Source organism: Sordaria macrospora, chromosome 4, assembly GCF_033870435.1.
Source record: "Sordaria macrospora chromosome 4, complete sequence".
In the NCBI taxonomy this organism is placed as follows: domain Eukaryota; kingdom Fungi; phylum Ascomycota; class Sordariomycetes; order Sordariales; family Sordariaceae; genus Sordaria; species Sordaria macrospora.
In genome coordinates this window covers 831,654-858,622 of record NC_089374.1, presented here as the reverse complement: position 1 = coordinate 858,622, position 26,969 = coordinate 831,654, and the positions used below count along the sequence as shown (strand labels likewise).

The window sequence follows — 26,969 nt, the reverse complement described above, 5'->3', positions numbered from 1 at the left end:
TATGGTGATTGGTGTTTTGATAGCCTGAGCGATGGATGTGTAAATACGACGGGAACTCCCCTGGAAGGCGATCATTACATACGCAACTGGACCCAACAACAACAACAACAACGATTTCCCAGGTTGCCCAGGGCACACGCCATGGATTGATGCACATGGAAAGTACCACCGCATCATAGCGCAAAACCATCAGGGCATCTTCATTACTTTTCTTTCTACCTAGGCAATTATCCAAAAAACATAGGCCGCGCATTAACTTTAATCATCACTCTTGATATCCTATCCCATTAACATGATTCCTCCGTGGGAATCAAAGACTTACTGCGCCTGCCCAATATTTTCAGTGGCAACCGCCTTTCCTTTTTCTTTTCCCTTTCCCCTGGATGACTCATTCGCGGGAGGAGTGCCGAGTCTCTCCGACATAGGCGAAGCAGCTTCAGCCCTTGCGCCAGCCATACCACCATCCTCCGAAAGCGGGCTTGGAGATCTAGGAGCATCCATTAAATTATCCGGCGCCGATAACCTCTGTTCGCGATTCGCATGTTCATTCACCGGGGGAACCTCAGAAACCTGAGAGACCTCATTCTCCCTGGCAGGCAGGTATAGGTATGGATCAGCATCATCCTCCCTTCCCTCTTGGATCATGGGCAAAAGACCAGGTCCGCCCGAGCTAGCAGCACCACCAACTGTGGCCCCATGAGCACCACCCGCAGCAGCAGCACCATCACCAGCAGCAGGACTCATCATCATCGGTTGCGCAGCATCACCACCACCACCACCACCACCACCCCCTGCCCCCTCCCCTCCATTATCCATCAACCTCTTCTCCTCATCCCTAGAAATATTCAGCCCCATCGTCCGCCTATCTTTCCGCAACACCCTCTTCCACAGCACACCCGCAACCACCAACCCGACCAAAACCAGCGTGCCAAAAATGACGCCCAAAGCAATGCTGATCGGCTTCCAGCTGCTCCTCATCCCGTAAAAGTAATAATCCTCGTCTGTGGGCGACGCGTCGTCGCCGTGCGTTAACCCGCCACCGCCGCCGCCGCGGTTGATGGAATCGTCGGGACAGTAGTACTCGTAGTCTGAGCAAAAGTACTGGGACTCGGGGATGGCGGCGCCGTATTCGGAAAATGGTATGATGTTGTCGTCTGACGAGTCGATGGATTTGGCAGAAGAGGAGGCAGGGGAGGCAGGAGAGTCAGTGACCCAGGCTGCCGGAGCCACAGCGAATTCCTGGCGGGCGAGGTCGAAGACCAAGTAGGAGCGGCGGAGGAGGGAGTTACCTAGGTTATAGTAGGAGGTGGTGCCACCGGTGGAGGTGGAGTAGGAACCGTAGGTGTCGAGCGTGTCGGCGTCGTCCCACGTTTGGATGCCGAAGACGCAAGTGTCGTCTGGCAGATCAAGAATCCTGGAGTTCAACTCGGTCGCCTTGTCCGCCGAGACCTGGCCGTTGAAGACACCCGGCTTGATGATCAAGTCCGGCGTCTCCGCTAGGAGGAGTGGGCCGCCCTCGCCGCCGAGCCGGAAGGTGAGGCGCGCTGAGGTGCTGATGCCGGCGGAGCAGGGGATGGTGTACAGGCCCACGGTGGTGTCGTGCGTTGCTCCCACAACCGAGGCGATGTTGCTGACGAGGTCGCTGGGCAAGAAGGAGATGAGCTCGCCCATGCCTATGGTGACGTCGATGGGGAGGTCGTTGGAGATCAGAGAGCCCTGCCTGCCTCCGTCAGGACCGCCGACGCGGAAGGTGTTGATGGAGTGGACGGAGACGGAGAACTTGCCGGATAAGGCGTACGGGTTAGTGGCGCTGACGCGGAGAAGGTCGGTTGTATAGCGGGACTTGTCGATGGCACCGAAGAGAAGACTGCCAGATGCTCCCTCGCTGCTGTCGAGCCAGATGCTGTAGGCGGGGGAGGAAATCTGGCCGGAGGAGACCATGCGGTCGAGAATGGTGGGGTAGTAGCCCTGGGTGCCGTCGCTGGAGTAGGAGGACCTGGTGAGAGTGTCGGAGTAGTTGTGCCCCAGTCCCAACACGCCCATCCACGAGTTGGATTGGTCGACTAAGCCCATGGGGTAGTTGTCGAAGGTGAGGTCGCCGACGACGAGTTTGTCGGTAAAGTTGGTGCCCCTTGCATAGCCAGAGAAGGTGACGGCGTCGAACTCGTCGTATCGTGAGTTCGCATTTCGGTACGTGGATGACTCGGACTGGTTGAAGCTTCCCCATACACACTTGTGAACATTGTCGCTTTCAACATCTTCGTTATAATAGTGCTGATAGTACTGAGGGTCGCAATATTCGGTGGTGGCGTCAACAACCCAGGTGTCGGTCGAGGTTGGCGATATGAGGAGCGAGAAGTCCTGGGGAGGAGTGCCGACCTGGGCTTGGACGAGGTACGGGACAACATAGTCGGATAGCGTCCTCGAACCGTTGTTTCCCAAGTCAAGGTCCTTCAGCTGGGGGCGAGAGAAGGGGAGGTGGACATAGCCATCGGCGGCACTGGCGACCTCAACAAGACACAGCGCGGCTGGCCACAATTTGCGAAAAAGAGCGTAAGGCGCCATGACATTGGCGAGTCCGGCGCGTGTGTGTAAGAATTATGGGTGAAAGAACGTCGTTGAATCAGTTCATATTGTATCGCTATCGTGAATTCTGCCGTTGGTGCAGATGGTGCGATTATCACAGAGCTTGAACACAAGACAGCAACAAAGAACAAACGGACTATTAACGAGAGGACGCGACCCAAGAAGAAGTGGCGCAGAGTGGCGAACCGAGAAGATGATGGGTTGAACAAAAGACCGAAGAATGTCAGCTACCGTACAGTGAAGTATTGGGAAAGGGGAAACAGAGAGTCAGTCCGTCGCCCAAACACCAGAACGGTGAGAATTTTCCAAGATGGACGGGACCGACTTGGGTTGTGGCTTCGGACAAATTTGAGTTTTGGAGGTACCATTTCGTCTTCTAGCGTAGGCTGCAGCAGGCAGATGTCCCAAAAGAGGTTAGATCCATTTGGACGTTCCCGTGTTGTAGTTTGCCTTCGAGAAGAACCTGGCCGTCGTCTGGAGGGTCCCAAAAAACAGCATCACGGTGAGCACACGGCCTGTGCTTGATGTAGGAACATCAGAGACGGGTGACCAATCCGACGCTGGACAGTCTCCCTTGAGGTGTCGCGTTTGACATTGTGGCTTGGGTATTTTGGCAAGTTTCAACCTTCGTATTGATGGATGGATTCATTGGATGCCGGGAAATGTTTTCGACTGGAGTGACGGGATGTAAGATGAGTTAGGTTGGAGACGGGGTGGGAGATCTATTGACAAGTCGGGCAGCGGAGTCGGGGATATAGGTAGGTCGGCCTGCAAACTCTCCACTGAGTCCAGGCGTACCTGCGCTAGAATATGTCCACTATCCCCGCGGTATTGCAGGCAGGACCCGCCAGGACAATCCCCACAGCCGTGATGGCTTCAAGACATGGAGGCCGCAACGAAAAAACAAGACGCCGGGACGGGATGTTTGGATCGATAGAGGTGTCAATGGTATCAATGGGTATCTCGTTAGGGTATCTATTTATACTAGCCATTACATCGCGGGTGCACTATGGGTCACAGCTCCATCACCATGCCCCCTCGACCCCACCCGACCCGACCCGCTGACATCTCACCATCCCGTCGTCCATCTTGTCTCATAGTCCATCATCACCATCATCACCATCATCACCATCATCTCTACCTACCACCAAACCCTCCAAAATAAATAACGCATCCCGTCTAATTGTTTCCGATGTCCCATTAACGCCAGACCGGGATATAACCCCCTCCCAAAAAAGAAAGCACACAACAGCATCATAACCCCCGCATGATGATCCTTATCACGCATACCTCGGCGCCATCTCCCCCGTCCTCATCCGCGGCGGCTGCAGCGCCCCAGCATAATCACCATCACCATCCCTCTGATAAGTAGGCGGCGGCGGCGTCTCCTCGTACATAGGCGGCGGCGGTCCCTGACTCTGAGCATCGTTAAACCCGTCACCGCCGCCGCCGGTTGTCTCCAGACCTGCCGTTCCCGATGACGGTTGTTGATCCCCCGCATTTGTCGTTGTGTTCGTTCCTTCTTTCTTCCCGCGATCGCCAAAGCAGCTAAAGAGAAAGACGGCTACAACTATGAAGCCAACGATGATGCCCACGACGATGACGATGGGTTTCTTCTCCGGGGGGATGTGCCCGCACCCGTGAAGGTTCGTGCAGCGGCGGGGGAGGATCATGATCCCCCCGAAGCTGCTGAGGCTGCTCGCTGCCGTGGTGCCCCTGGGGAGTGGTGCCAGTTTTGGTGAGTGGCTGTGATTCTGGTTTGTGGTTTGTGGTTTTGTGTGAGAGCGTCACCACCCTGGGATTGGAGTGTTTGGTGATGGCAATGGTGGTAATGGTGGTGGGTGGTGACGGTTCTTGTGTGTGTAGCTAAGTGTCTGGTTAATGGTGTTGTCGCTTTGCTTGATGATGATGGACTGCCCAGTTGAGGTTGATGTGGCTTGTTTTCAGACTTGTTTGTTCGAGGCCAGGTGGGTGTTATTGGACTCGGAATACTCGATCCATAAGGTACGTCCGGTAGGAATTGAGAGAAGTATGAACCGAACCGATCGATATTGACCTCAAGCAGATACTGCAACCCATTCAGATGGAAGGCGGACACACAACACCTTTTTATCTATCTCCCAGGGCAGCCATCGTAGCATTTTACCCCCTTTCCATCGCGTTTCCCGTCGCCAGGAACGATCACGAAGCATTCATTACGGTCTGGTGGTGTTGCAATGGTGAGTGGTAGCGCATGGGCGCATTCAGGTACGAAAAAGAAGAACTGCGCCTCTCTTAGTTCATGTTGGGGACCCAGATCTTTCAACCAAACACCAAACATTAAGAACTTCTAGTTCTTCCTCGTTGGTAACTCACTGGGCCGACATTCGACCTACTATCAAGTGACCTTTTTGAAGGGGGCAGGGGGGCTGAGGCCTTCTCAAAGACCAGGCCGCGGCCCCAAGCGACGACCAAGGGGGAATAGCGGGAATAACGGCATGGAGGATTTAGACAAGGGGGTCATTCGGGGTGATCTGGAAGGCGGATTGGAATGTTGATGGTTGGATGTCATGAGCCACGGTGGGTATTAAGTAGGTTCCGCACGCACTTGAAGGCTTCTATTACGAGTACAAGTGATGCCACAATTATCTTGAAGAGTCTTGACTAACACGGTTGGGATTTCGAGTTGATGGAAAACAAAACGTTTCAATCGCGAAAAGGCACTTTGAGTCCAGCGTTAGGCACCTGTCCAGGCACTGCAGGGCACTGCAGGGTCTTTCTTCCCCAGGAAGGCCCCTGCAATGCGAAGTACCTTGCATATGCTCATGGCTCGGTCTACCTCATAATGCAGGCGTAGAGAAATCTTGGTCTTTGTACTGACGATTCATTTTTTTAACAGATGTTTGGATCTGCAGGACTGTTAATGAAATCGAAACCTTTGAGTGGGAAAACTATGCTGGACTTTGACTCGATTGTTTATTTGTTATGGAATATTTGGTTGTCAAAGTTGGACTGCGGAATCCCGTCCCCACCCGTGCTGTGCTTTTTGCATGCCCTCCCTCACTTACAAGAAGCGTTACCACTAACACAGCCAAGGGTTAGGGGTCAAAGTGGTTGCGAACGAAGACTGTTGTGATCGACGAGTGAACGACTCGAAAGGATATATCGCATAAGGGTATGTTGATAGATATAGTACATGGTGGAATGTTACAAAAAGATATGTTCTCTATGAGGATATCGACGAAGAAGAAGAAGAAAGGAAAAGGTGATATCCCAAGTACCTGAAAAGCCCGTTTTTTCCTCCCACGTTTCCATCCAAATCCAGCCATTTGTCGGCCCCCGACAGACATGTCATCATAATCGTGATCCTATTATTACAATTACCCAAAAGCGCCGCCTTATAGCAGATATCAATTCATCCCCTATAATACACACTCTCCCCATGCCATCCCACCCCGGTTCATTTACATGTAGTTCCTCCCACCACCCTGCTTATAGACCGGCTCCGGCTCATACGGCGGCGGCTGATAAGTCCCCGGCTGCACCCACCCTCCTGCAGCAGTTTGAGGATTATTGAGTCCGTTCGGATTCTGACTGTGATACTCATAGGGGTTTTGCGGCGGTGGTGGTTGATTGTGCGATGAGTGAGCCCATCCTCCAGGGGCAGCCGTTGCCTGCTCCATGTTCTGGTGCATGTTTTTGCGTGACCGACGGACTCTCCTCCTTCGAAAGAAGATGGAGGACAAGGCGAGGAGGATGCAGGCGACGACGATGGAGACGATTACGCCGATGAGAGCACCGCGCGAGAGACGGCGTCCGTGAGGTCGGTAGTAGCGGGGGAGCAGGTTGGCGAGGGCTTCGCTGCTGGAGGAGAGGGATTTGGCGATGATGGTGGACGGTGTTGGTGCCATCTTTGATGATGCTTTGTCTCCTTGGTAGGAGTTCAAGTCGGTGGGCTTTCAATGTTGATGGTTTTTTTGATGATGGAGAATCGCTCAAGTTGAATGGTTGTTTGAAAGCGGACTTGCTGCTTCTGATGTGATCGCGATGATTGGAACTAGACGAAACCTATCGATGTGAGTTGGATCGTGTCTCTTTTATTCACGTCGTCCAAGTAGTGTTACTTTTGCTTCTGAGAATCATGACCGCATTTGCAAGGACGCGGGCCCCATGACGTGGAGCGGGATAACTGGTGTTGTTGGTGGCTGACACACTGCCGCGATGTTGGGTCGCCACTCGCCAAGCCGTTATGATGATCAAGTTGAACCCCTTCCTATAAATCATTGGAATACCAAACCTGCACGAACACGGACATTTGGGGCAATTTGCTTGGCTATATCTTGGATCAGATATCGGCAAGCTGACTCAGGGAACCAAGCTAGCACAGTGTTAGTTGTGTTGTAAGAGAAGGTTATGTCATCCTCACCAACACTGCCCGAATATCAGCTATTGGAACTGACGTCCATTAGTATCCATGTAAGGAATCCTGACTACAACTCCCACTGACCCGATCCAAACTTCAACTGCACCGGGGACACGGCAGCTTGAGTGGTGATGATCGATCGGATGATGTTGAGTGGGTGCCAGGGCATCTCCACTAACATTCAAGCTTAAAAGTCAGTGGAGCTGCCTTCAGTCCCAGCATCTCAGCTCATCCCGTCAGCATCTGATCCCCATCGTTGCGACGAAAATTGATGTAGAAAGAACGCCATAAGATCACGGAAAGGTTAAAAAGTAGAAATGTTGCGTCGATCTGAAAATATGAGCCCCTGTGTCAAGGAAAATCGGGCTTGCTACCTATTGCGTACTGTGTAGGTCCGGTGACGAGGTTCGCGGGGGTTAGACGTACCTGCGCCTTGCTGGGCTGTACCCCCAGTCGGTCGGGCTGTGGGGGGGGGGGGGGGGGGCAAGAAGTGGAGGTTGCCCGGGACTGAGCCCGCCGCGATGCCGGCTTCCGAGATCAAGGTTCTCTCTTCGGCGATCGGACTTGGGCCCGGGGATTTCATCATTGAGTTCGAACAATTTATCGCATCGGCTCCGGCAGCTTGGATTACTGCCCTCTTCCTTCCATTAGAGGAACATGTTGTCGCGTTAGCTGCCCCTGCCTATAACGGTGTCTGCAATACCATTCAAGCTTAAATGGACAATTGCGGTGCGGTAGTCTGGTCGACTCGCGATGTGGCTGACAATTACAGATGACCCCATCGTGCCTCCCTTCATCAAGAATGGTAGGAGCGATCTGGTGTTCTGCCTGGACTGCCCCCAGGCACAGCAGGCAACACTGCCCTCAATGACCACCAACTCACCCTACCTTAGCAGAGCTCTGCATCGTTTTCACCAAACATCAGCTGTTACCTCACAACACGTCTCTTCAGATTGGACTACCCAAAAAATGGGCCATGCTACGCCGCGTAGACGACATCAGCCCTTTATGGGGATCAATCAATCGCCATGGATGACTGCCTCAACTGTCCTCGTTATGGCCGTTATAAGGAGTTCACGGCCTCCTTCTCCATGTTAACTGTTCCCACGTTGACCCAAGAAGCTGATCTTGCGTCGGATTTCAGATTCTCTCTTCTTTCATTTCTCCAACCAACTACTTAATTCCTTCTCTGGCACAATTGAGAATCTCACCTTTCTTATTTTTGTATCCCGTTGAACGACGGGTTCCCTGTCTCTTGGGCCGTCTATACAGAAGCACATTTGCTTCTCGAGCGTGTCTTTGTGTCTTGGAACCATAGAGTAAGAGAATAGTACTGAATCCAGCTTCCTTCGGGTTCGACGTCATGGGACTTGGACTTTTCTCCACCTCTGTTCTTGACCCTTCTGAGCAGTTCTCGCTAGCCTGTCCAACCGAGGGTCCAAGAACTCGCCCGATATCATATAGTGAGTACATGTTCTCCTCATAAAACGATTGTTCTGGGCGCAGTATCTTACTCTCTATTCACAGCAGAGACAACCCATCCTCGCCACTATCACAAGCAAACCTATCAAGATCTCGAGACAAACAACTCTGCTCGCTCAAGACATTCCAGGGGCTCTTCCGACCGACGAGGAGGATATGGACAAATACTGGCGGCAGATGGATATGAATATGGAAACCAAGACCGACAAAGTACCCGGCCCATCCGGTCTCATCCATCAAGGACAAGCCGCAGACCGCCGTCTCTGGAGCGACAAGATGCATTTGCGGATACAAGAACTCGCAAGGATTCCCAAATCAAAAGATGCGACCTGGTCAGCAGCGGAAGAACTTTACGTGTTCGCCACCAGTTGAAGGGAGTCTGCACGCATGGGCTCGTCATCATCAATGGCATCGTGATGCTTCAAGAGGAGGCAATGCTGCCAAGATGGCTCGATGTCAGGGCTACGCAACCCCTGGGGAAACGAAGAAGGGGTGGACCACCGGAAGACTATACCAAGGAGGGCGATGTGAAGAGAAGGAAGAGGGATGGAGTCAGGAACCGCGGAAGTCCCGAGCAATTCTCCGCTTTCTGGTCTACGTGCGATATTGCCGAAAACAGTACTTAACGACGACAAACGTCCGCAAGCAAGCCAAACGACAGCTTTCGAGGCCCGTGGACGGGGAAGGACTATATGGGCCTGTGCATGGCAAGCGGAGTTTACATCGTTTTGGGTCACACGAACTCATTCTTGTTTTGGTCTTTTCCCCTGCATTTTGCACTTGAGCAGCACTTTTCACGGACTATGATACCCCTGAGCGGCTGCTAGGCAGTTACAGCCCTTTGCACTACGGCGTTTGGCGTGGCACCATCTCCTTGTTATGAATTCAGTACCTAATATCATGATTCGGGTTCTCTTGGCTTTCGTTTGCACTCCCTTTTGCAACACTGGTGTCTTTATTTCCAATGCAACGGGGATTTCAACATCGAATGGCTGACAAGCATATAACCCTCAACTTCTATCAACGCTAAAGCTTTGCGTTACGATAATGGTCTTGCAACCCCCCAGGTGATTGTTCGCTATGCCCTGCTCTTCATCTCCCAATATCCTCCGCGCGCTGTCAGTACTGCTCTCCAGTTGGCCACGGCCGTAATCGTCAAGTGTGTCCATATCTGAATCCTCGTCAAGCCTCCGTTGCTGAGCTACCACTGTCGTCATAGAAGGCTCACTGACCCCTATACGCACTTGCATGTGGCGAAAGTCCACATTGCTCTTGTTCATGGGCATTATTGCTTTTGTGCTGTTCACTCGCTTCAAGTTGCTCTGCCCCATAGCAAGGGGTCCTCCGCCGATCGTATGCAGTGCATATCCTGGTTGCTCCCCTCTTGAACGGTCTGATTGTTTAAGGTATCTGGACGAGTGTGCAGATTGTGTTCGAAAGCGTAGGTATATGCGCTTGTATAGCGGACGCAAAACGGGGATGCCGATGCAGATCAGCGTAACAGCTATCTCTGCCGCCGACCACACAATGAGGGGAACGGTGGTTTCTGTAAGTGTGAGGGGACTGTCAGTTTTCTCTCGAAGAGTTGTTATAGGATTTTGCTTACTCAAATAATCCGAAGTATACAGGCCTTCCACTTCAGTCATGCGCTTGATCCCAGCGGCAGCGGTACTACTCATTATCAGTGAATTTCAGGTGAACGTACTGGACATCAATAGCACTGACATCAGGCCAAGGCTCATGCTACAGCCAATGGTGATCTTCTCCTGCCTGGGCATCTGAAGATTCCAGATGATGATCCATGGAAATATTGCGAAAAAGAAGTCGGTAATGATGGTTGAAGCTACAAGTAAAAGGTTACTCTTTACCCATATCTTCAAATTTGCTGTACCACCCACCACAAAGAAAATACGAAGTAGGCCGTGTATTAACTGTGCAGACCCCCTGGATATTCTTGTCGTACACATAGTTGAAAGGACGACATGACAGCCAGAAGCATAGCAGTTGTGCTGTTGGGCGGAAGTTAGCATTGCTTGAAGTCAAGCGCATTGTTCGCGGATCTTGTCCCACTTGAACAAGGGTGTTTACATACCAACAGATGCCACGGACATCAAGATCATTGCTCCCCAGACAGAAAATTGATGCCATGTCTTCGTGACCAGCCGAAGAAGAAACGCACCAAGGGAAGCTTTAGCGAGAGGCATGCCGACAAAGGACGTGGTTTGTCCAAGGCATTCGAACAGTCGGGCTCTTGTCGCACTTGCGGAGTTTCCTATTTCCTCTTCGGTTTTGCCAAACCCATAGAAGCCAGCATGCTGAATGAGAATGGTATAGGCTACGAGGATTATCTGCATAGAAAACAGGGTAAGCTTCTGCCATGTCCACTTTGAAGTCAGACTGAACTCACAAATGCGGCAACATAAATCCAGTCATCGATACCATAGGCGGCCATGCAGACCACACGGGTATAGACCCGGAGGATCACCAAGACAAAGACCAAGCCAACCATCAACCACATGATGGCCAAGGCCGTCGAGGCACCCTCACTCATAGCCATGCTGGTACCTAAGGTATGGTTTTGAGACCTAGAGGTAGGGTAGTCAGGAATGTCAATTTGAGGTGGTACAAGTTAACGATTGATACCACGGAAGGTAATGTCATGGGCCAGATTCCCCAATAAAGAGGAGACGCAGAATTGAGGTTCCATCGTCAGCTTCAAATAGGCCTTAAAAATGGGTAGGGAATTGAGATCTGCCCTAGAATGGTGTGCCTGGGATCTGACCAAAGCTCAATTGACAAGGGAGAAATGAGATCGGACTGTCACGGGTAAGATTTTGGACCGACGTACGATTTCCTGAAAAGACTTTTGCTCGGCTATCATCCTAACTGAAACTCCGATAGGTTTGTTCATGGCCACGAGTAATCGCTCAATCAGATGCCTTGTTGGAGTGAGGAATCTCGGAATTTCCTTGCATAAGCACAGTTGAGCACGGTGTCGAGGCTGGCCTCGGAAATTGCCGTCCTTATCGTCGACGGCGGAGGTCAAAGTAAGGTTGCCTGAGCCACGAGAATCTGCCGGCGCATGGAAACATGGCTTATCTTATCCCAATAAAAAGCCACAGACGGGACCGAAGAATGGAATGTTTGCTGATATATTTTGTCCTTTCAACACTTTTGCAGACGCCACCGGCTGTCAGACGAAAGAATCACACGCGGTCCGGAACACTCGGTGCACGCAACACCCCAGACACCACTGATGGCTTGCAAACGCATTGTCCTTTGAATCCTACGGGTGAGTGTCCAAGAAATGTTCGTATCGGCCATGATATGTTTACTTGATAATAGACAGGAGCGAGATAAGAGATTTTGTTATCAAACATTGGCCTCTAAGAACTACTCGCATGTCTCCGCATTGCCTTACCAACTCTTACTATTGTGACTGATTTCGTGGGCTGGGGACTTTCATCTTGCATTTGCTACTCACGATGAAGGTCTGGACGACAAGTTAGAGATGAAATTGCCCTTTCTTTTCTCTGGTGTTGGTTAACCGGGTACCAGTGAAGGCCAGGTTCTAATTTCTATTGACGGTATAGGTCTGAGTGACGGTGATTCCGTCCGTGCTATGGTGAGTATTCTCCAAAGTTCCCTTCTCTTCATCACCCAAGACCCTTCTAGTACTATCGGCACTACTTTCCAGGTGGCTGCGTCCATAATCTGCAAGTGAGTCCTCATCCGATTCGAATTCGCCCTCAAATCTCCCCTGAGCTACTACTGTGGTTCTGGACCGTTCGCTGACGCCGATTGTGACCTCCATTTGCCTGTCACTGGCCTTGTTGTCGCTTTTAATCACACTCATCGACTTTCGGTTGTTAACCTGAGACTTTCCTTGAGGTTCCAGAACACCACCGCCAATGGTACGCAAAGCATAGCCGGGTTGGTCCCTCGACTGTTCGGTTTGTTTTAGATATCCCGATGAGCCGGTTATCTGCGATCGGAAACGCTGATAGAGGCGCTTATACAATGGGCGACAGACGGGAATGCCAATACAGATCAGCGTAACGCCCATCTCTGCCGCAGACCATACAATAAGACCGACCGTGTCCCCTGCAAGCCGTGGCGCGATGTTAGTCCAGTTCAAGAGTTACGGTATAAGACGAATCAAAATCAGAGACTGAATCATAATCCAACTGATATGGAGGTGCCTTACTCAGATACTCTTTGGTGTAGAGTCCTTCAACTTCGGTGGAACGCTTGATACCGGCGGCGGCGGCACTAAAGGAAAGCTGGTTAGTACAACGTGGGACAGCTTGTGCACGGAACTTCCTATAAGAGTAGAGACTAACATTAACCCCAGGCTCATACTGCACCCGATTGTAATCTTCTCTTGTGTCGGCATTTGAAGACTCCATATGATCTTCCAAGGAAACAGCGCAAAGAACAGGTCGACGACAACGGTCGAAGCTGACAACTTTCCGTTAGAAACGCTTTATAAAACCGAAGGGTTTAAAAGTTGAGAGGCCAAGACTAACCACATAGGATATAGGAAGTCGGCCTGGTGTCGATGGGACAATACCCTCCAGGAATGCGACGGTCGTAGGTGTACTTGAACGGAACGCAGGCAAACCAGAAACAAAAGACCTGTGCTAACAGCAGTGGGACAGTCAGCTGTCAGCTACGAAGAAAAAAGTACAAGGAAAGGCAATATACCGATCGAGGCCAAGGATATCAGAATCATCATGCCCCAGACAAGTGCCCTGTGCCATTGGACGTTGACAAGACGGAGAAGGAACGCCCCAAGAGAGGCTTTGGCGATAGGCATCCCAACAATGGCTATGCTCTGACCAATGCATTCGAACAAGGTTGCCTTCATAATCTGTTCAGGGTCTTCGATCGCCTCTGGCGTCTGTCCGAAGCCATAATAGGCGGCATGATGGATGAAGGACGTGAAGAGGAGGAGGAATATCTACACCAAGATAAGGTATGTGAGCTAGCTTTCTTACCAGTTTGGAGGGCTCTCGTAAACGGGTTGTACTCACAAATGCCACCATATAGATATGGTCATCAATCCCATAAGCTGCTACGCAGACGATCCGAGTGTAGAGGCGAAGCAACAACAAGATGAAGACTATAGCCACCAACACCCACATAATGGCCAAAGCCCAACCGGCGTCACCGCCTACTCCTAACCCTACTCCCATGCTGGGTGGTTTCCAAAACGCACTGGAAAGAAGACCAAAAAAATAGGGCAAAAGAGGGGAGTCAACGCCTCAGAGGAGTAAACGCTTACATCTTGTCCGTCGCGTCGGACTGTCCAAGCTTCCATGGTCACCTTCAAATACGCCGGGCAGCACGGTGTTTTTCGCTCACATGTTGTCCTAAGAACAAGACAAGAAGAAAGGAAATGATGATCGGATTCCGGCGGGGATAATACCGACACAGCAACATGTTCGTTAGGACACCAGGGACGGGTATTCCCTTGTTTTTCAACGTCAATTGAGCCACACCAGATAACCCGAGTATACTTCCGCTCGGCTACGGAGTTCTTGACAGCTGGGGCGGCATTGGTTCCGAGCTCTGTTAGTGGCAGAGACACATTGTGTCTCAAGGAAGACCAGAGAGATTATCTTCAGTGAAGCCCAGCGTTTTTCTCGAAAAAGAAAACGACACATGGCGGCCATTACGCACTATGTATGAAGCAGAAGCTCGTATGCGAACCTATTTCAGCCCCAGGACAGTTAATCTCGGATGTCTTCCTCGAACGGTACAACTCCGACTTACTCCTCAAGGTATACCATTGCCAACACCGCTCCTGATCATCAGAGACGAAAAGGAGACTAGATCCCGACTGGTTGAATTTAAGGTTGGTTGTCACAGGCGAATCTCAGGCGAAGAAGTTATTTGTACTGTCAGTTCTGCAGCCCCGTTGTGTTGAGTCTCCTACGGTGCAAGAAAGAAGCACATTCCCGGCAAATCCCAATTTTCATACTGTGCTCAACGCACCAAGTACTTGGCCAGCAGCCAAGTCCCATCTCGCAAACATCTTCAGCATGGGGTCAGCGGGAAGAGAATGGGCTGTCAGTGGACAATTGACGATACTGCAGTTCCAAGTGGCCTGCATACTACCCTGTTATGCCCTGTAACGGGCACTGTTCTATCTTCCGCGTTCGACCTGTGCATGGCTTGGAACTTCTTACCGACAATCCAGCGAAGAAATCTAGAAGGTGGCTGTACGCCTTTGCCGCTACCCGTTGTTTTGATACCCGATAGGTGGGGATAGCGCTTCCCACTCTTTCCTTCTGCTCTGCCCATTGCGCTTTTCTTTTGCGCCCCTACCAGAGACTTTCGAAGATGAGGATGTGCCTGGCTGGCTCTTGCATTGAACAACGACAAAATATTTCGAGGTGAGGGGTATCAACGACGATGATACCTTTGCTGGCGGAAGGAGCTACCGGCAGATCATGGTAGGGGTCCGTGGTCGCATCCAGTCGGTCACCTACAGCATCAACGTTGTGTTGAACCAATACTTCTTAATCTGCCGAGCTTTCGTTACAGGAACTCTGACATGTGTATGGATGACGGGCCGCGGAGCGTCAATATCAAGAATTGTGATCATCCTAGGTGTATAACGGTTGCTGCAGAGTGCTAATACTTGAATGACCGAAGGAAAGGTCGTCAACGACTTCAACGAAGGAGGGTTGGTTGCCAGACCTCTCACTTCTCTACCACAGCGCTATTCTACCAAAGAAGCCATGTCATCCAGTCCCGATCTTCTGTTGAAATGATGGATCAAACTAATCTTGCAAGCCAGAGCACTAAAGAGGGCATGGAAATGGCGGTCGAGCAAGTTGAAAAGAAAGAGTAGGCCAACGAGAAATCCCAAAACGCAAGACTAACGATCGAATAACTGATTTCTATAGGACCCCTGGAATCCCAGTTTCACTACCACCTTATTTGTGCATCCAATCTTCATACCACCAGCACCAGATATCCTTGCCTGATAGACCTGCATATCACTGCTACAGTGTCTGGAACATCGAAATATCTACACTCCACACTTAGGGTTGCGTGGTCCACCATATCCCATGGCTGGCGAGGCGAGGGGAAGTCCCAAGTATTGTTCCTCAATGCGACAGCACTATAGTGGCCGCCTCTTCGACGATGAGCCAAGAACCGTGATCTTCCTTATAAAGGGTTGGTTGCGCCCATCTTGAACATGATACTGCACTCCTCTTTACTCTTCCCATCTTGATTCCCACTGCTCGTCTTCTGGGCTTATTTATACCGCACGCTCAGTTTTTGGACAGCTTGGGATGTCCGAGATGGCATCTAACGTTCCCATTGGGAATGGGACCCTACCTGGGGGACAGGTCGGCCAGTCATGGGCTTCAAGCGCGCTTCAAAGCAACTTGATTCTCACATTTGGAGCAGCTTCTTTGGTTACTCTGTTCATGTGGTTCTTCATCTCATACCAGACGTCTCCTCTAAAGAAATACCCCGGTCCCGCTCTGGCAGGTCAGTACTCTCTCCCCTTAACACGAGTCTCATTCGAACCCAAGATTCTAACAACACGTAGGATGGACCAACTTGTGGCGTCTTGGCCAGGTACTCTCTGGGGAGTATGCCCCTCGCATGAAGAAGCTCCACGAGAAGTATGGGCCGATTGTCCGGATCGGACCTAACCTTCTGGACCTCGACTTCCCTGAGCTCACTCGTACCATCTATGCCACTGACCCGAAGTGGAAGAAAGTTGGTATTTCCAAAAGAAAGTACTGAGCATTGAACAACAAGGCTAATCAGAGACAACAGAGCAACTTCTACCAGAACAGCAGCAGCATCATCGACGGCAAGATCACGTACCACATGTTCAGCGAAGTCGACAACGCTCTGCACGCCCGCATGAAACGCCCCGTAGTCCGCCATTACTCCGTTCCCAGCGTTCTCGCCATGGAGCCACTCATGGACAAAGTCATCAACGATTTACTTGGCCATCTCCAGACACGCTATGTCGATACCAAAAAGGAGTGCGAGTTCGGCGAATGGCTCGGCTACTACGCCTGGGACTTTCTCGGCATCGTGACCTTCAGCACCAAGTTCGGTTTCATGGAGAAGGGCTGTGACTTTGATGGCACGCTGGCCATCGCCGATAAGTCCATTGACTACCTCGGTATCTGCGGCCAGATGCCGTGGATGGATTACTGGTTGGACAAAAACCCTGTCATCCACCTGGGCCCTCCCAATATCTCCAACGTCACCAACGTCGCTATCGAGAAGATGACTGCTCGCTTGAAGGGCGAGGACAAGATCTTCCGGGAGGACAGGCCGGATTTTTTGCAGTATTTCATCGAGTCCATGTCTACCCATCCGGATGTCGTTGATGCGAAGCAGATTATTGGATATCTGCTTTTGAACTGTTCGTCTCCCTACTCGTCCCTTCCTTTCCCATATCCCAAGCACCGAAACATGCATGATGCTAACAATTCCCTCCCATGTAGTAATCGCCGGCGCCGACACAACCGCCATCACCATGCGCGCTCTCTTCTACTACTCCCTCAAAGACCCTCGCGTCTGGTCCAAGCTGCAATCCGCCGTCCGTTCCGCCGACATCAAACCGGGCCAGCCCGCCCCGCACGCCGTCGCCCGCGCCATCCCCTACCTCGAAGCCGTCATCCGCGAGACCATCCGCTACCACCCGGCCGTCTCCATGATCATGGAGCGCATCGTGCCCGCCGAATCCCTGGGCCTGGCCTTACCCGACGGCTCTGTCGTCCCCGGCGGCTCCATGATCGGCATGAACCCTTACATCGTCGGTCGCAACAAGGGCGTCTTTGGCGAGGACGCGGATGTTTTCAACCCGGATAGGTGGCTCCAGAGGCAAGAAGAAAGCGATGAGCAGTACAAGGAGCGCAGGAGCCTGTACGAGACGGCGTCGATTGCGTTTGGTGGCGGATCGAGGATCTGCTTGGGCAGGAACCTGAGCCAGATGGAACTGTACAAGGTCGTGCCGACGCTGATTGCGACGTTTGATATCGAGCTGGTGGATCAGGAGGAAAAATGGTGGACTTGCTCGAGGTGGTTTTATCGGTGTAAGGGCGTGGTTTGTCGGTTGAAGCCCCGGGCTGGGTGAGGGAGGGGTGAATTTGTAGTTGGTGCTTCGAGCGATAAGAAACCGGAGTTGCTGGTTGCTGGTTGCTGGAAGTGGGAGTCGAGGTTTCAGGGGAAATACCTAGCCATCCCAACTATTCCGCTGGGCATAGGTAGCATAGGTACATGACCAGCCCAAAATCCAGGAACCCTTCTTTGGTGTAAATAGAGGTGTAAGTAAGTGGTACATGTATTACTGTCCCAAGTCGCTATTTCCGTGTCAAGCTGGTTGATCGCGCAGCTGCTGACTGATGACGCAGCTGGCGGCCTAAGAGCCGCCCTGCCCCCATTCTTCCCTATGTTACCCCCGGCTCTCGTGGACGTTCTACGTTCGAACCCGGTAGCTGTAAGTCCACATTTTCTTTTCGCACTTTTTCTTCTTCTGATTTTTTTTTGGGTCTCACTGGCCAGGTCGCGTCTTCTTCTTCCGAGAAGTATGCGCGCTCTGTCGGACTTGATTCTCACGAACCCCACACTCCCATTTTCTCTCCTTTCTCCTCGTCCAGTACCAATGTCTTTGTCGTTTTGCGAAAACCGATAATCCAAAATCGAACCTGTTGAATGAAAGTCCGTGCCCTAGGCCGCCATCTACATGTCTTGCCTATTCACCGGCACTCTCCCTTCCAGCTATTTCGGTTACCCTGGTTTCTGTTTCTCCTCTTCCATTAGACAACTCCAGGATTGAGCCCTTTCCGTTTTCGCGGCGTTCTCCAGGGGCAGCTGGCCTTCAACAGATGGAATGGAACCACTTGATCATCGATCCACGTTCCCGCTCGCCTCCAAAAGAGACACCTAAGCCGCCCAGCAGCACTGCTCGACCCTCACAAAGTAGCTATCCTCTTCCTCACCACCCTCTTTCCCACAACCTCGGCACTCACCCCCTTCACCACATTCCCCCCGGCGGCATCCACATGCACCGGCACCGGCACCGGCATAGCACCAGCCGTAGGATCCGTAGCAGCTCTACTCCTCGCCCTTCCCCTGCCCCTTTCCGCCTCGCTTCTCTTCAAGTTCCCCGTCACCATTCCCTTCACCAAGGGCATTCCCTTTCCTACCCGAACCACCACTTTCCCCACCTTATTCTCCCGAGCCTCCTCAACAACCCCAACACCAGAAGGTCCATCCATCCCATGCACCCCCTTACACTCTTTACACAACCCCGTCTTCACCTCCCACCGCCTCCTGAACTTGGGTTCCGTAGCTTTGTACTCGGCGCATTGCGTTTCTTTCCCCACAAGTACCTCGCCTGTTTTGCTAACAGCAGCGGAAGCCACTGCTGCTAGGGCCCGGCTCTTGGCCAAGTACCCCGGACAGTGCTCCCACCGCTGGTTTTCCTTGCCGGGGAGGGGCGTCCAGGATTTATGGCCCTGGAGAGCGGAGGGGAGGCGGGAGTGGAAGCCTTTTTGGAAGTCATCTGCATTTGTTACGTCGTTTGTGTCGGCGGTAGTGTTGTTGTTTTCGGGGGCTTCGGAGGAAGTAGCAGTGTTTGGTCGAGATGGCGATGGTGATGACGGTTTTGATGGGGAGAGGTCTGACGAGGCTGTTGATGAAGAAGAAGATGGTTCGCGGACATGAACATGGTGTGGACAGACGAGGGTGTTACGATAGGGACAGGCGCATTTGAAGATTGTTAGGACGCGGATGCACATTTTTGAATCTGTGGTTTTAGGCCTTTTAGGGCCTTTTTGCGTTTGCTGTGTTTTGGGTTGTTGAAGTTTTTCGTGGTTGAGGCCGGATGTCGGAGGTCGGAGGCCAATCGATGGGTTTCGCCTGAATGGTTGAGGTGGTTGTGATGGGTGAGATGTTGAGTGACGGGATGGTTTTAGATGGATGGGGTGGGAATGATGAAAAGCAAAAGAAACAAAAGTTACAGCAGAGGAAGTTAAAGGTGAGCTAAATGACGTGAGACACGCCGGCAGCTGAAAATGGAATTTCGTTTCGGTGTTTCGAGAAAAACCTGGGATATCGAGACCCGAGCGAATGGGGCTGTGAAACTTGTTCGTGCATTGCATGTTGTGGACAATGAGGTGGATACTCGGCTTGGAGCGAATCAGAAGGTCCAGAGAATGAGTCGAGGGCGCTTGTTTGCTGGTCTTCTTTTGTGACTTTAGGTATTGAATTTGAACCGTGGTCTCTGAAACAATTGAGCGCAAAGATCACTTGTATATAATGGTCGTGAAACATCAGCGCCGAAAAGATCTGATGATGAAGACAAGGTTTGGATGAAAGGAAGCAAAAACACCTTGATCGACAAGGGTTAGGGTCTGACGAGATCACGAAGTAAACAAACCCCCTTAGCCAATGTGGAGCTGGAACCGTTGCCCATCACCTTGCAACTACGCTCTCAAGGTTTTCCGTCATCACGGACTGACTCACTTCAACCTCCCTTCAACACAAGCCCCCGTCACCCCCGGAACTCTCCAAACTTTGACCAGTTCAAGACCAGCGGCTTCAAAAATCTTCCGAAACCCTGCTTCCGTCCGCTCCTTCCCTCCTATTGACATGAGAGAGGGGGGTTGAGTTTGGTGGAAAAGTAGGAGGAGACGAATAAAGAAGAGGAAGACGGGTGGTGGTGGTGGTGGTGGTGGTGGGTTTCGTAGGATCTGCTGAGGAGATGACGGAGGAGACGTGCGAGGAGGAGGTGAGAGGCGGCGTCAGAAGATGGATTGGAGAAAGCGTGAGAAGAGAAGGGCAACAAGGTCTGCTTCTAGTTTTGGTTTTGGTTTTTGTTCCGGATACGGGCCAAGGCAGCCACGAAGGGGAGGTAAGAATCGGCAAAGTTAAGCATGAGTTTTAGGTATTGGTCGTAGAGTGGTGTGAAGAGGTGGCCTGGTTTGGTGTATCGTTGTTCTTTGCTGGAAAAGATGATGTAGGCCAGGGAGAACTTGGTGTGCTTGTACATACTGTAGTTGGCCGCTGCCGCTGGGGTGTGAGGGTTGGACTTCTACTTGCCTCTGGTCGAGGAAACCTGTGGCTACGAGGGGGCGGCGGGCCATTTGTTCTTCGAATAGCAGTCAGTCAGTCGGGCTAGAGGTATGGAAAGGGTTAACATGAGAACAATCTGAGAAATGGACTTACCCAAGAGCGAGTCCTGTGCTCCTGTGGCTCTTGCCAAGTCCTCGAGTAAGATCGAACCGGTCTGGGTATCGCTTCCAGGATGTTGAGCTTCATAAAAGTGTGGATGGCTGTTATTTCGGCCATCTGGTATCGGTTTGAGTTCTTGTCAGTGATGAAGCTTTGGATGGCATGGTTGCCAGTATTGGATATGACCTACCAACTTCTTGGCCCGGGCAGATATCTCCATGCGTCGTAGATGAGTGTGGAGGTCGTTTGAATCACTGTAGTCCTTGGCGACATTGTCTAAGTTGCTCTTCAAACTCTTTTTTGGATGGTAGGGCCATGATTCGTTGACTGCGGTTGTGGTGCCTATGAAGTGTGAGACTACTTAAAAGGGAAAGAAGTATCCGAAGCTCCTTCCTCCACAACGAGGTACAGTATAGCTCCCACGATGCCAATGTTACCCCCTCCTTTTCTTGTTTAACTGGGAAGGAACGATGGGCAGTCCTGGCGGCCGCCTTAGTTCTAGAGGCTTAGCATTTCCCAAAGACTGAGAAAATGGAAGATAAGAAGATTGCGACATACTATAAGTGGAAGTCCTCTGCGATGGAAACGCATAAGCATTACTATAGAAACTCTATTTCTTCAGTCAACATCTGCATCTGCATAGAAACATATTACCATGTCGCATTTCCGTCACGAGCCTACTCGTTGCCTAAGAGGGCGCGTGCCATACCTTGTACCGAAGTCTCCAAGTCCTGCTCCCTCAGCAAACATAAGCCAAAAGACCGCCAGCCCAAGCCAAGTTCATCTCATCATATAACCATTCACTTTACAGCATATACCCACTTCATGTTCGTTTTTCCCGCCATGCCTTGAGGCTCTTCCCAAGCCCATCCAGCCAGAGACAACCTCCCAGTCCCAGTCCAATCACTCACTCACTCACTCCCTCCCTCCTTCACTCCGGCGCAACAGCCGGCCTCACCACCCTCTCAAACAACCACCTCTTCTCCTCTCCCGCCTCGCTTCCAATCCACTCCCTCTCCACCTCATCCCACGCTTCCCACCACAGCCTATGCGTGCTCTCAACCTCGTCGTCCCCATCAAAGCCTCTGCTCTCCCACGGCTTGTTAAGGATGTAATGCAGCACTTTCACGTCTTCATCCCTCCACAGAGCAGAGTGACAGTCCCGCATCGGCTTGAGGGCGTTGTAGACGTACGGCAAAGGCTTCCATCTCCCGCGGTAGACGATGGCCAAGATGTCCTGGTCGGGGAAGACCATGTGGGGCACGTCCGGGTGGGTTTCGATGGCATCGATAAGAGCGTCGAATTGCGGTTTTGAGGGGGTCAGGACTACGGTGCCGCTGTTGAGGAGGTGGTGGGTGGGCGGGGAGGTGGGGTGGATGGGTGCTGGGGAGCCGGTGTGCTGGTTGGCCGAGGTGAAGGGGCAATTTTTGGGGATCCTTTTTTTGGGAGATTTGTTAGTTAAGGTTTCGTGATGTGGATGGAGATGATCGATAGGAAAGAAGAACATGATGGAATCGACAGGAGAAGGGAAGGGGTAACAGACCAATCTTCGGGATAGTGGGAAATCTTGCGGGGGTTGCAAGTGCAAGCGTGTGCGCATGCAATGTAGCCCTCTGGAAGATCTAGGGTCATCAAGTCATCAATGTTTTGGAGAATGACTTGGTCGCTATCGAGGAGGACGATTCTCTGGAAAATGGTGTTAGTGGTTTGGTACCTTTCTCTGTGGGTAGTGTAACATTGCAGCCTATGTGCATATCTGATGTGATAAGAACCTCAAGAGGAAGTATCTACCTCATATTCGGTCATGGCCCATGGAGCCAGCTTCTGCCAAAAGGCCTTGTTGACCTTGGTTTTTCGTGTGGGCTCGATGCCTTCGATGAGAATTGTGGGAATGCCGGCAGCAGCAAAAGCAGCCATGAAGTCCTTGTCGGCCTCGGCTTCGCGGGTGACCATGATCTTGAGCTGGTACCTTGACCCCACCTTTTTCAAGGTGTGGTTGAGGACCAAGGCCCCGCCAAAGTACGCCCTCTTGGTTACGAGGGTACTCCAGATCTTGTTGGTAGGATAGTCAACCGTCATGGTGAGGGTAAGATCGGCCAACGTGTAAGTGGATTCTTAATGTTAAAATGAACTTAAGAGTTTTCTGTATTGGTCCAAGTGGGAATTCCGCGGAAAAAAAAGAGGTGGAGAGATTCAAGGGTCTTGGGGGAAAAGGCGAGATGCTCTGTTATCTATCTATCTGTTTCGATATTCAATGTCAGCAAGCTCGCACTTTTACCCGAGATACGAATCCGATATAGAGATAAAGAAAGGTTGCGAAGTCGGTTCCACGACGTCTTTGGGAGACGGAATGGCGGCACTGGGATGGTGTAGGGCGCTCGAATCGCTGATCACGTCAGAGCACGGGATGGGATGGAGTCGTATTGGTGGAGGGGTACCTTATCCGGGATACAACTCGGCTTTGAAGTTTCGGATGGATAGAAATAGAAAGTGTGGTAGGTCAAAACGTGGAGAGAAGCTGTTAGTTGACGGTCCTGCGTAAGGGGAATACAGGTGAGTATTTGTACATGTATGCAGTTACACCCGGACCCTGACTGTAGGTATCTGAGCACATGGAAAAGGTATGACGTGGTGACCTGGACCCGGTAACTTGGGATAAAATAGTCGCGATGAACAGGCGCCATTCATGGTCGTCCGAAAGTCGACCGATTGCGGAAGGGTTCCATCGATTGAAGACGCTCGCTTGTCAAGCGCGCATCAAGGGTCTTCCCCAAACGCAGGACCCCCCGGCCCCCGCGATCACCGATCTTCTTTGATCTTCCGAAGAGTCCACCGAAAAGACAAATCCACTGCCAAGCACGGCAAACCCGTCTCTTTTTTCGGTCGGAATGAAGGGATCCCGGGCATAAGAAACACCGCAGAAGACGGACCGAACCGGATGCCATGTTTGTCGGAGGGTCTGGCCTTTAAACCTACCTTAGCTTCAAACCACATGTGATGTCATGCTGAGAAAGAGTTGCCAAAGAAAAGTGACGATGAACATGAACTGTCGAGCTAGAAAAGCCATATTGACTCATCGGTCTGTCTACTTGTCATTGACAGTAACTATGTGTGAATCTCAATCCTTTTGTCATGTCTTTTGATTCTTTAGCATGGCCCATCTCGGTATCTTTGACCCGACAGATTCGAACGGTTTTAACGAAATGATCAGTGACAGGGTGCGCCTTGTAAGGTCATCTTCCACATTGAGTGTCGTTGGAGCTGCTGGGCAAAACAAAGGGGCACAATTTTCGTGAGCAACATCGTAGCCACAGAGGTCAAGAGAAGGTGAAGTGAGGAACCGTTATTACTCAAAACATTTGTACTATGAAGTCGGATGGTTGCATTTGGAGGGGAAGCTCACGGCAGAGGCCGACAAGAAAACATTGATAAGATAAGAGCTACAGCTTACACGGTCACGTGCGAGTGCAAGCACAGACCACATCCAAGTCCACCACTTTCAAAAGGCCCCACTAGCTTGATTGCTGCCCCGAGGGATCGGATCGTGATTGGCTCATGTTCGACCTTGATTTCATCAATTTGGCTGGCACTTGCTTTCTCTTGGCATTGCCCGTGTCAGAGGCAAGCAGTCCAGTCCAGTCCAGTCCAGTCCAGTCCAGCAAGTGGGAAGAAGACATCGACAGTCGGGTCTGCAGCCACTGAACGGACAGCCTTCCAGTGAACTTCTCCATCAACAACACTTTTCCGCAACCACTCACTCCCTTGTCGCCTTTCTCGAATCTCTGCCTGCCGCGCATTCAGCTGCTCTTCTTTTCTCCCGACCGTCTGCTTTCCAGCCAAACTGGCATCTTTCCTCTCTACAACCGCCTCTACTCGAACCCCAGACTTGCCGGCCAAAATGGGTGAATCACGGTGTGTACTACTGCTACACCTCCCGACTTGCCTGTCGCCTCGGCCACGCATCCCGCCGAGTTGGGGCCCAACAACAGCACTCGAGACCTTCAGCTGACCACGATTAATGTCTCCAGTCAAGAGCTCCTTCAATGGATCAACAGCCTTCTCCAACTCAACCTCACCAAGGTTGAGCAGTGCGGTACTGGGTTAGTTTGCGATGCCCCTCCATTCCGCCTTCCGCCATCCGCCCCGCGCCCGACCGTGAAAAGGAGCCCCCTTTTGCTAACCGCTCTGGAACCCCAACAGCGCCGCCCTCTGCCAGATCTATGACAGCATCTTCGGCGATGTTCCCATGTCCCGCGTCAAGTTCAACGTGACCTCGGAATATGCCTACATTCAGAACTTCAAGATCCTCCAGAGTGAGTAGTCGGTTCCCCTACCTGCCGAGCTGCACAGAGAGATACTGACGACGGCTACCTCCAGACACCTTTACCAAGCACGGTATCGAGAAGTCCATCCCCATCGAGGCCCTCGTAAAATGCAAGATGCAGGACAACCTCGACTTCCTCCAGTGGACCAAGAGGTACTGGGACCAATACTACCCCGGCGGTGATTACGATGCTGCTGCCCGTCGCAAGGGCGGCGCTATGCCTGCCAGCATGAGCGGCACCTCCCGCGCTTCGGCTGGCTCGGCTGCCGCGAGACGTCCCGGTGGCGCCACTCCTACCGGTGGTGCCCGTGTCGCTGCCAGAGCCCCCGCTGCTAGCTCTGCCGTCACCCAGGCTCTCCAGCAGGAGGTTGCGACTCTCAAGGAGGCCGTCGGCGGTCTTGAGCGCGAGCGCGACTTCTACTTCCACAAGTTGCGCGACATTGAGGTTCTTGTTCAGAGCGCTGTCGAGGAGGACCCCGAGCTCGAGAAGCAGGAAGACGGTCTCATCAAGGCCATCCAGGCCATCCTATACTCGACCGAGGAGGGCTTTGAGATCCCCGACGCCGACGCCGAAGCCGCCGACGATCAGGAGACCTTTTAAACGGATCACACCTGGGTTTCACAATAATGGCGACAACTGCGACGCGACCTGCTCACAGAGAGAATGAGCGGAGGCCAGTGCCGCGCAAGCAGGTTGAGGTGGGCTGCGCAGAGGCAGAAAAGAAGTATTTAATGGTGTTGTTATTTGGCTCGGGATCACGCATTGCGGACTACAAGGGTTACTATTCCGTTGCTATTGTTGGTGGGCACACATTGCGTGGTGTATCGGGGAAAAGGGGGGGGGGGCGGGTCTGATACTAGTGGGCTCTCTCTTTAGGCATAACAAAGGGGACGCCTATTTTTATACATTTGGGACGGACAGCATGTGGTATGTATGGGATGGGGTTGATCATCCTCTGCTCTATACCCTCTTCTTTGCACGGATTTGCAATATTTACATTAGGGTCCTTTGCTCCATGGACACCAGCTGGGTCGGGCGTTTTTCAGCATAGTCCACGCGCACTGCAACTCACATAGGTACTACGAATACTTGACGGTAGATAAAAGCTATCTGGGTATCTTTTTTTCCTGCATCGCGAAGCCTGGCAGTTTGAGTGGTAGTGATGAGATTCTAGGCAGAAGAATAGTTGCTCGCGACATGATTGATTACCTCTGATATGTGATTGTTGATGCCTCGTGTTCTTGACCCGAGGAGTGCATGTGGTGTCACAGTGTCTGAGGACGAATCACGAATCAATCGCTCCCTTGAGATGTTCTGAGGCTGTCAAGTTACACAACCTTCCCTATTTCGATCAGGGGGAGGAACGGAAGAAAGACACGGGATGCTCTTGCTGCAAAGAGAATCACAAATAGATGGGAGTCGGGGTAGGTAGACAATGGGGATTATGCCGTCGTTCGGACCCCGTCAGCCACGCCACGTAACACTGGGGCCGGAGAGGTGCCCGGAAATGGGCTGGGTTCGCCTGTTGGCGCTTAACTCGTCCAGGCACTAAACGCCAGCGAACCCTGTTAGGCAGTGACGCTGTGGATAGCCTCGATAGCATCGCATCCGTCTCTGCCGTCCACGCAATGACACACCCGGACTGGAGGGTTCCCCAACTTCAAGCACGGCCAACCACCAATCGATCAGCTGCACCTGAGCTGCAGTCTGCACTGCATTGACAACAACCACTGCATTTTACCCCAATCCGATTCTCCAAACAACGAACTGAACATCAAACACCAAACCGATCTCGACCTCTGATTACGACACAATTTCTCTTCCTCTTTTTTTTGTCCTTTCTCTCCCACCTTTTTGCATCGGGCATTCGCATCTGCTTCTTTGATCTTGCAAGAGATACCCGTCACATTGTTCAAGTTCATTTCGAAGCGCCTGGCCAGCATTGAAAC

General features: G+C 51.8%; 10 protein-coding genes across 10 annotated transcripts; 3 read left to right on the top strand and 7 right to left on the bottom strand.

Annotated features, from left to right (window-relative positions):
* Positions 1-134: 134 nt before the first annotated feature.
* On the bottom strand, positions 135-2,927 carry SMAC4_06664 (uncharacterized protein). The gene has a single exon (XM_003347781.2). It carries the CDS (start codon positions 2,563-2,565, stop codon positions 319-321), a length of 2,247 nt encoding a protein of 748 aa, XP_003347829.1. The 5' UTR covers positions 2,566-2,927; the 3' UTR covers positions 135-318.
* A 939-nt stretch (positions 2,928-3,866) lies between these two features.
* Positions 3,867-4,259, bottom strand: SMAC4_06663 (uncharacterized protein; the record flags this gene model as incomplete). The annotated part of the gene is made up of 1 exon (XM_003347780.1): positions 3,867-4,259. The coding sequence occupies one exon, from the start codon at positions 4,257-4,259 to the stop codon at positions 3,867-3,869; it is 393 nt and encodes a 130-aa protein (XP_003347828.1).
* Positions 4,260-6,029: 1,770 nt separating this feature from the next.
* On the bottom strand, positions 6,030-6,476 carry SMAC4_06662 (uncharacterized protein; the record flags this gene model as incomplete). Its single annotated transcript, XM_003347779.1, has 1 exon — positions 6,030-6,476. The coding sequence occupies one exon, from the start codon at positions 6,474-6,476 to the stop codon at positions 6,030-6,032; it is 447 nt and encodes a 148-aa protein (XP_003347827.1).
* Positions 6,477-8,016: 1,540 nt separating this feature from the next.
* Positions 8,017-8,842, top strand: SMAC4_06661 (uncharacterized protein; the record flags this gene model as incomplete). The annotated part of the gene is made up of 3 exons (XM_003347778.1): positions 8,017-8,088; positions 8,410-8,451; positions 8,516-8,842. 3 exons carry the CDS (start codon positions 8,017-8,019, stop codon positions 8,840-8,842), a joined length of 441 nt encoding a protein of 146 aa, XP_003347826.1.
* Positions 8,843-9,314: 472 nt separating this feature from the next.
* On the bottom strand, positions 9,315-11,250 carry SMAC4_06660 (uncharacterized protein). The gene is made up of 6 exons (XM_024655531.2): positions 10,878-11,250; positions 10,563-10,818; positions 10,369-10,479; positions 10,196-10,313; positions 10,077-10,141; positions 9,315-10,016 (listed from the first exon to the last, which is right to left on the bottom strand). The coding sequence occupies exons 1-6, from the start codon at positions 11,025-11,027 to the stop codon at positions 9,481-9,483; spliced, it is 1,236 nt and encodes a 411-aa protein (XP_024511407.1). The 5' UTR covers positions 11,028-11,250; the 3' UTR covers positions 9,315-9,480.
* A 791-nt stretch (positions 11,251-12,041) lies between these two features.
* SMAC4_06659 (uncharacterized protein) lies at positions 12,042-14,072 on the bottom strand (the record flags this gene model as incomplete). Its single annotated transcript, XM_003347776.2, has 6 exons — positions 13,507-14,072; positions 13,178-13,433; positions 13,000-13,113; positions 12,814-12,931; positions 12,678-12,742; positions 12,042-12,574 (listed from the first exon to the last, which is right to left on the bottom strand). The coding sequence occupies exons 1-6, from the start codon at positions 13,666-13,668 to the stop codon at positions 12,042-12,044; spliced, it is 1,248 nt and encodes a 415-aa protein (XP_003347824.1). The 5' UTR covers positions 13,669-14,072.
* A 1,630-nt stretch (positions 14,073-15,702) lies between these two features.
* SMAC4_06658 (uncharacterized protein) lies at positions 15,703-17,754 on the top strand. The gene is made up of 4 exons (XM_066090490.1): positions 15,703-15,982; positions 16,044-16,216; positions 16,277-16,880; positions 16,963-17,754. Exons 1-4 carry the CDS (start codon positions 15,781-15,783, stop codon positions 17,592-17,594), a joined length of 1,611 nt encoding a protein of 536 aa, XP_065946737.1. The 5' UTR covers positions 15,703-15,780; the 3' UTR covers positions 17,595-17,754.
* A 678-nt stretch (positions 17,755-18,432) lies between these two features.
* Positions 18,433-19,260, bottom strand: SMAC4_06657 (uncharacterized protein; the record flags this gene model as incomplete). The annotated part of the gene is made up of 1 exon (XM_003347774.1): positions 18,433-19,260. One exon carries the CDS (start codon positions 19,258-19,260, stop codon positions 18,433-18,435), a length of 828 nt encoding a protein of 275 aa, XP_003347822.1.
* Positions 19,261-21,218: 1,958 nt separating this feature from the next.
* On the bottom strand, positions 21,219-23,420 carry SMAC4_06656 (uncharacterized protein). The gene is made up of 4 exons (XM_003347773.2): positions 23,134-23,420; positions 22,487-22,934; positions 22,239-22,381; positions 21,219-22,131 (listed from the first exon to the last, which is right to left on the bottom strand). Exons 2-4 carry the CDS (start codon positions 22,772-22,774, stop codon positions 21,627-21,629), a joined length of 936 nt encoding a protein of 311 aa, XP_003347821.1. The 5' UTR covers positions 22,775-22,934; positions 23,134-23,420; the 3' UTR covers positions 21,219-21,626.
* Positions 23,421-24,425: 1,005 nt separating this feature from the next.
* Positions 24,426-26,173, top strand: SMAC4_06655 (uncharacterized protein). Its single transcript, XM_003347772.2, has 4 exons — positions 24,426-24,607; positions 24,724-24,795; positions 24,896-25,008; positions 25,073-26,173. The coding sequence occupies exons 1-4, from the start codon at positions 24,594-24,596 to the stop codon at positions 25,618-25,620; spliced, it is 747 nt and encodes a 248-aa protein (XP_003347820.2). The 5' UTR covers positions 24,426-24,593; the 3' UTR covers positions 25,621-26,173.
* Positions 26,174-26,969: the final 796 nt, after the last annotated feature.